At 45.9% G+C, this 8,523-nt stretch overlaps 1 protein-coding gene across 1 annotated transcript; it reads left to right on the top strand.

The window, feature by feature from the left end:
• The first annotated feature begins 946 nt into the window (after window positions 1-946).
• Window positions 947-5,921, top strand: LOC125543984 (carbamoyl-phosphate synthase large chain, chloroplastic). The gene is made up of 3 exons (XM_048707498.1): window positions 947-2,355; window positions 3,162-3,857; window positions 4,000-5,921. The coding sequence occupies exons 1-3, from the start codon at window positions 1,072-1,074 to the stop codon at window positions 5,536-5,538; spliced, it is 3,519 nt and encodes a 1,172-aa protein (XP_048563455.1). The 5' UTR covers window positions 947-1,071; the 3' UTR covers window positions 5,539-5,921.
• Window positions 5,922-8,523: the final 2,602 nt, after the last annotated feature.

The following is an 8,523-nucleotide window of genomic DNA, read 5'->3' as shown; positions in this document are numbered from 1 at the left end:
TGTATACTACACGTGACATGAATTCCTAAGGTCCAAATATGCAGGGATTGGGATTTGGGAATTTGGGGGGTTTGATGGGATTGGATGGAGGGAAGGGGATCACCAAACCCTCCAACCCTTCAAACCTCATATGTGTGAAAAAGACCAATACCAAACAAGGCCTTAGGTGACGGATTTTTATTTGGATGTGTAAAGGCCTTATTTCTGTGGGTGCATGCAATCTGCACTGGTGGTTGAGTCTGCATCCCCTCACCGTCCTTCGAGCTTGAAACATGCTCGGACCAAAGCGTGTGATCCTTCATCGCCGGATGCCCTTGGCTAGGATTTTGTGGGTGGCACGGAAGGTAGGGTTTTGAAGGCTGGAGGTCTCTTTTCAGACTAGGTTTTCATGGCGGCAACTTCAAGCTCCGTGTTAGCGTAGCAGCACTATCTGGAAGCAATGACGAAGGAGTTAGGCCACACTGAGGATGATCGAGACGACTCGTAATTTTAAGGAGGCAAAGTAGAAGGCTGAACAATGTATCGGTTGGCTATAGCTCGAGTTCATACGGATAGAGACTATGCCAAGATCTGGTTGTACAAGACAAGGTTTTAAATTTCGGACATCACCAAAATATGCGAAAATTTGAAAATCATTTCATATTTTGAGTTTCCAATATTCAATAAATTTTAATGCTTTTAACCAAATTTAAATTTTAGCTTGAATTGGGTTCGGAATTTCAGGGTTACAAGTATTTTGGACCCCAACAAAATATGCAAAAATTTATTGAAAATTAGATTTATGGTACACGAATGAGATGGGCCTGGGCACCAAATTCGTGTCCGATAGGAATTAGGAGGAAGGGAGAGTAAAACATGCCGACGATTTGTAGCCTAGAACCAAACCACCCGCGACAGCGAATAGAAAATTGAGAGGGTTAAACCCTCACAGTAACACGCCCCCGCCCCTTAATCCATTCCCTCTACAAAAAAACCCTACATCCCTATCGCTCCCCTTCCACCCTCCACTTCGCCGCCGCCTCCTCTTCACCACCAACCTTGCTTGTCGCGCGCCTCCGCGCCGCCGCCGCCATGGCGACCTCACTCTCATCCCACTCCCAGCTGCGCGCATGCCCCTCCCACGCCCACCGCGCCACCGTGCTCTCCCGCTCCCTCCTCCCCTTCCCGCGCCGTCACCACGGCTCCTCCCGCCGCGGCCTCTCCGCCCGCTCCGCCTCCTCCAACGGCGCCGCGCAGGACACCGCCGTCACCGTACGCCACTTCGCCGCGGAGCCTACCAAGGGCGGCAAGCTCGCCGGCGTCAAGAAGATCATGATTCTCGGCGCGGGGCCTATCGTCATCGGCCAGGCGTGCGAGTTCGACTACTCCGGCACACAGGCTTGCAAGGCGCTCGTCGAGGAGGGATACGAGGTGGTGCTCGTCAACTCCAACCCGGCCACCATCATGACCGACCCCGACCTCGCCCACCGCACTTACATCGGGCCCATGACCCCGCCGCTCGTCGAGGGCATCATCGCCAATGAGCGCCCCGATGCGCTCCTCCCCACCATGGGCGGACAGACGGCGCTCAACCTCGCCGTTTCTCTCGCTGAATCCGGCGCGCTCGATCGCCTCGGTGTGCGCCTCATCGGCGCTTCCCTCCCTGCTATCCGCGCTGCGGAGGACCGCCAGCTCTTCAAGCAGGCCATGGACCGCATCGGACTCAAGACGCCCCCCTCTGGCATCGGCACCACGCTTGAGGAGTGCCTCGCAATCGCCAAGGACATTGGCGAGTTCCCCCTGATTGTCCGGCCTGCTTTCACACTTGGTGGCACTGGGGGAGGCATCGCGTATAACAGGGCCGAGTTTGAGGACATTTGCCGGTCTGGTCTGGCGGCTTCACACACGCAGCAGGTGCTTGTGGAGAAATCCCTGCTCGGGTGGAAGGAGTATGAGCTGGAGGTGATGCGTGACATGGCCGACAATGTGGTCATCATCTGCTCCATTGAGAACATCGACCCCATGGGCGTGCATACAGGTGATTCGATCACGGTAGCGCCTGCTCAGACGCTCACTGACAAGGAGTACCAGAGACTCAGGGACCATTCGGTGGCCATCATCCGGGAGATTGGTGTGGAATGCGGTGGCTCCAATGTGCAGTTCGCGGTTAACCCTGCGGATGGGGAGGTCATGGTGATTGAGATGAACCCCAGGGTGTCAAGGTCATCAGCTCTTGCATCAAAGGCGACTGGTTTCCCGATAGCCAAGATGGCAGCAAAACTCTCAGTAGGTTATACGTTGGACCAGATTCCAAATGATATCACAAAGAAGACGCCTGCTAGCTTTGAGCCCTCCATTGACTATGTTGTCACAAAGGTAGCCATTTTGAATCTCTTTGCAACCTCCTTGGGGCAAATAGTATTTGGTTCATTGTAGAAATTTTGCATCCATCCAACATTAACTTTGTGTTGTGTAGATGGTGTTTGCTGCAACTTCCAACTGTAGTACCGATAGCTTACTCTTTATGTGCTCTGCATGCCATAGAACTTTTCAACTGCTAATGATTGGTTTGGCCAGTATACTCAAGATATTTTAACAGGATGAGTAAAATTTCTTATTCCTTGCTTAAGGGAATTGTCATATGTGCATCGGCATCTCCCTGTCAGAAGTTCAATGGTGCTTCTTTATTCGACTAAAGATAAAGTAGTACTGTTTAGTTATCCTTTATCTCTTGCACGGTTTACTTCATGTTGCTTCACTAATCATTCTTATCTTCTTGGCTACATTAGTCAATTCAGAATCCAAACATCACAATCAGATGAGTTCCTATTTTGTTCTTTATATTGGAGCTCTGCATCTTTGACTAATCTAATTGCTGTGTTCCTACTTCTAATTGCTAGCCCACCAAATATTAATCTGTAAAGCATAACCTGATATCAAGGAGACTGTCATGTTTGTAAATTTCTTTCTATCTCATAGCTTTTCTTAGATATTATCTCATGTTGTTCTTACTGCAAATAATTTAACATCCGCATGTTGGAATATACTCGAGAAGCAGCAAACAATGATCTTGCTACTTATATTGATTTGCTCATTTGCATGCTCTTTATGTTTTTCATCATTCGGAGGTTGTACTTGTACTGTTAGTTCAGCTCAGCTAATGTATTGTATTTGCTTTGCAGATACCGCGATTTGCGTTTGAGAAATTCCCTGGTTCTGAACCAATATTAACCACACAGATGAAGTCTGTTGGTGAGTCAATGGCATTAGGGCGGACCTTCCAGGAATCTTTCCAGAAAGCTGTTCGTTCATTGGAGACTGGCTTTGCAGGGTGGGGTTGTGCGCCCATCAAGGAACTTGACTGGGACTGGGAAAAGATAAAATATAGCTTACGTGTACCTAATCCAGATCGTATCCATGCTGTTTATGCTGCTTTCAAGAAAGGCATGAGGGTTGAAGACATTCATGAAATTAGTTTTATTGATAAATGGTTCCTTACAGAGCTCAAGGAGCTAGTTGATGTTGAGCAGTTCCTTATTTCAAACAACTTAGACCAGCTCTCAAAAGATGACTTCTATCAAGTGAAGAGGAGGGGTTTTAGTGACAAGCAGATTGCATTTGCGACATCTTCGTCAGAAAGTGATGTGAGAGCGAGGCGTTCTGCATTAGGAGTCACTCCAACATACAAGCGTGTTGATACCTGTGCCGCTGAGTTTGAAGCCAACACCCCGTATATGTACTCTTCATATGAGTATGAATGCGAGTCAGCTCCAACTAATCGGAAGAAAGTCTTAATATTGGGTGGTGGACCCAATAGGATAGGGCAGGGTATTGAGTTTGATTACTGCTGTTGCCATGCCTCATTTGCGCTCCGAGAGGTTTGTTTTTACTTCATTTGATTCCACCTTACTTTTTATGGCCAGTGTTTCATCACGAGTTGAATAGGCAATTACATTCTGGTATAGGCCTCCTTTTTTAAATATAAAATTGTAGCGCTGACGTAATAAATTTCTTTGTCAGGCCGGATATGAGACTATAATGATGAACTCCAATCCGGAGACTGTCTCAACTGACTATGATACCAGCGACCGGCTGTACTTTGAACCATTGACAGTTGAGGATGTAACAAATGTCATTGATTTGGAGCGCCCAGATGGTATAATTGTGCAGTACGGAGGGCAAACTCCTCTAAAGCTCGCCCTTCCGATACAACGCCATCTAGAGGAGAAGAAGCTGCGGTCTGCTTCAGGCACAGGATTTGTGAAGATATGGGGAACGTCACCCGATTCTATTGATGCCGCAGAGGACAGAAAAAGATTTAACGCAATTCTTGAAGAGCTTGGGATTGAGCAACCTAAAGGAGGGATAGCAAGAAGTGAGTCTGATGCGTTGTCAATTGCTTCAGAAGTAGGCTACCCTGTTGTTGTCCGGCCCTCATATGTTCTTGGTGGACGAGCAATGGAGATTGTGTACAATGATGAAAAATTGATAAAGTACCTTGCGACTGCAGTGCAAGTAGATCCAGAACGACCTGTCCTGGTGGATAAATATCTGAATGATGCAATTGAAATTGATATTGATGCATTGGCAGACTCAGTTGGGAATGTTGTGATCGGTGGAATTATGGAGCATATTGAGCAGGCTGGTATACATTCTGGTGATTCTGCATGTTCCCTTCCCACTAGAACGGTCTCAACCAAGTGCTTAGATATTATTCGATCATGGACCACAAAGCTTGCGAAGCGTCTCAATGTCTGTGGGCTCATGAACTGCCAGTACGCTATCACTCCTACTGGTGAGGTGTACCTTCTTGAGGCAAATCCGCGAGCTTCACGCACAGTCCCTTTTGTCTCAAAAGCAATTGGCCACCCGTTGGCTAAATATGCATCTCTGATCATGTCTGGAGTGACCTTGCCAGAGCTTGGGTTTACGAAAGAAGTGATTCCTAAGCATGTTTCTGTCAAGGAGGCTGTTCTTCCATTTGAGAAATTCCAAGGCTGTGACATTCTTCTTGGACCAGAGATGCGCAGCACTGGAGAGGTTATGGGCATTGACTATGAGTTTTCTGGCGCGTTTGCAAAGGCCCAGATTGCCGCTGGACAGATACTCCCTGTAAGTGGCACTGTGTTTGTTAGCCTAAACGACTTGACGAAACGCCACCTTGCTGAAATTGGGCGTGGGTTCCGTGAACTTGGGTTCAACATCATTGCAACATCTGGAACAGCCAAAGTACTTCAGCTTGAGGGCATTACAGTGGAGCCAGTTCTGAAGATACACGAGGGGCGACCAAATGCCAGAGATATGCTCAAGAATGGTCAGATACAGGTGATGGTGATAACAAGCTCTGGCGATGACCTTGACTCGAGAGATGGCCTCCAGCTGCGTAGGCTAGCTCTGGCCTACAAGGTGCCCATAATCACAACTGTGGATGGTGCACGGGCCACCATGGACGCCATCAAGAGTATGAAGAACAAGTCAATTGAGATTCTTGCATTGCAAGACTATTTCCAGCCTGCTGATGCACCACAGAAGCTGCCCGCCGCACAAGTTGCCCCTTAGGGTCATATACCCTCATCATGCTCGCCCTTTTCCCATCTAATGTCTTTATTCTAATATGAACTAGAATCCTGCGCCATGAAGGATTTTGTTTACCTGCTGCTACGATAGTCACACCTACTGCATGCGCAAAGGCAAGTGTCGAGATCACATTTGGTTGCTGAGTGTTGGGAGTCAAAAATTGATATTGGGGATTTGTATTTTTACCGTGTAAGAGTAGGGTCGGCATCTATCTATCTATAGAATAAGGCCCCCAGTTGCAATCTGATGGTGGTATCATCTCCATACTGGAGCATGTACTTGTATCCCCGTGGCGCAAATTTGTGCAACCTATCTATATTGTACTGTATTTGTCCCCAAACATTGTGATGATAATTTTTATCTCCCATGCTCCTGGTTACCCATGGTTTTTATCAGGTTCTCTTGCAGTTTGTTTGCATCTCCACATAAAAATCCTGCTGCGCTTGAATTTTGGAGGAGAATTTAATCGTCTCAATGTTTGTTAGTTATGTTTTGTGTCGGCAAATGATCGTTCTGTTTGGGTTTTTTTTTGAAGCTAGGCAATCTCTCTTTCGTAGACACGTTGAGATGGTTGATGTGATGTGAGGACGGGGGACAGATAATTCCAGGATAGTTGTCAAACAAGCGAGCTAACCAAAGGGTGTAGGTGGAGTGAGCAGAAGTCTTTGCCGACGGGAGCGGCTCGTGTGAGCTAGTAGCTGCGGATTCACATGCGCGTTGTAAAACGATTCAATGGTCAAACACACACACAATCGGAGATACATATTTGCCTTCGAAAATTAGAAGAAACATGTTTATGGATGTCTCGCTATCGACTGGCATGTCGACTACTGCTAGACATTTTCGCCTCGGTAAGACATGCTGGTACTGGAAGTAGCCAAGCTCGTGTTTCTTACCCCATCCGTTTCACAATATATGCCTTTCATTTATCAAAATATAAATGTATTTAGATATGTTTTAGTATATAGATCATCCATTTTTTAAATAAATGAAAGTCAAATATTTTGAAACGGAGAAAGTACTTCAAAGGATGGATAAGGTCTGGGAGCAATTCCGCCATCCCAATCTACACGAATAGACTTGGAATGAGGGCACTGCGCAGCTGGAATTTGACTTTCACACATGTCATGTCATGCTCCAGTCAAAAGTTCAAAATAGCAGTCAAGCCAGCTCGTCCTCTTGCCACTGTGCTGTTCCGTTCAACGTACGCAAAGCGCCAAGCCAAACGAGGAATGCCAAAGAAACTCGCAGGGCGCTTCTTTTCTCCTCCCGCGACGTTTCCAACTTGTGCGCTTGAATTGACGTGCCTCTTTTCATTGAGGACATTGAATTTTCCTGTTCTTTGCTTTTCCTTCTGAAAAGATCTTGATGCACTTTCATCTTTATGGGTATCAAATTTATACACTTGCAGTTTTTTCTTCTTCTGAACTTGCTGCTTTTTATTTATGAACTTGTAGTTGGGTGTACTTCATTACGTTCTTCGAAAACTGCTATTCTTTTCTACCGCGTATCTAGATGAGAAGTAATTATTGCAATTGAAGATGATGTTAGGCTGGTCGTAATGGTAGTATCATAGCTAGTATCATGCATACCAACTAGGCAATTTTGATAAGATGTCATAGCATTAAATAAAGAAAAAGAGGATGGAGTATCATATCATGATACCGTATCATAATAAATGCTATGCTACTTTGTATCATGCATGACAATAAATAAAGTACTACATGATACTAATATATGATACTATGCATTAGAGAGGTAGTATCATATACTAGTATCATATGATACTAGTATATGATACCCCCCATTACAACCAGCCTCATCCATCGTTTGCGGCCTGTTCCCTGTCTTCCCAGCCTTTTTTATCACCGTCGTGATAGTTGTTGTCGGCTTGACGATTTGTCACATAAATGGGCCGGGCGTTGTTTTAGGCATGTCCATTATCTACAAAGTATCACTGCCTGGGCTTTTCCTTTTTCTTCATATGCACAAAATATTACACCAGTCAAACTTCAGTCGATCTAGCATGTTTTCGCAGTGCACACACAAGCATGTGCCTTGCTTGTCAAAATAAAAAAAACCTAGAGGGAACAACATTCCCTCGATGGGGAGGGGGGGGGGTCGTCTTAAATTGTTGTTTCTCATGCGATAGGAGAAACTAAGACAAACAAAAATAAAAATAAAATAAAATGAAAAGTCAGTTAAAATCGCGTTGTACTCCTGATAAGGACATTCCTATCACTATTATCCTCATAGCCCATGTACTTATGATGAGGACATTCCTACCACTATTATCCTTATAGCCCCTGTACTCCTGATAAGGACATTCCTACCGGTGTTATTGTAACACACATGATGCGGCTATATCTCCCACGTGTCGAAGCATGACTTAGCGGCATAACCGCATGATGGTTTAGTCGCAAGAGAGGTAATCTTCACACAATCTCATGTACTGAATAAGAAAGAGATAAAAAGTTGCCTTACAATCGCCACTTCACACAATTAACAAGTAAACATACATCATCCAGAGTACAATCAAGGTCCGACTACGGAACCAAAATAAATGAAGACAACCCCAAATGCTAGATCCCCGATCGTCCCAACTGGGCTCCACTACTGATCAACCGGAAAAGGCACAACACAACGATCAAGATCTTTATCGAGCTCCCACTTGAGCTCGGAAGCACCCCCTGCACTGGTATCCTCGGCACCTGCAACTGTTTGGAAGTATCCGTGAGTCACGAGGACTCAGCAATCTCACACCCGCGAGATCAAGACTATTTAACCTTATGGGTAGGAGAAGGTGATGAGGTGGAGCTGCAGTAAGCACTAAGCATATATGGTGGCTAACATACGCAAATAAGAGCGAGAAGAGAAGCAACGCAACGGTCGAGAAGCTAGAAGTGATCAAGAAGTGATCCTGAAACTACTTACGTTCAAGCATAACACAAGACCGTGTCCACTTCT

This window comes from Triticum urartu, chromosome 3 (genome assembly GCF_003073215.2).
Source record: "Triticum urartu cultivar G1812 chromosome 3, Tu2.1, whole genome shotgun sequence".
NCBI lineage: Eukaryota > Viridiplantae > Streptophyta > Magnoliopsida > Poales > Poaceae > Triticum > Triticum urartu.
Note: the sequence above shows the minus strand (reverse complement) of the source record. Positions and strands in the feature narration are given on the sequence as shown.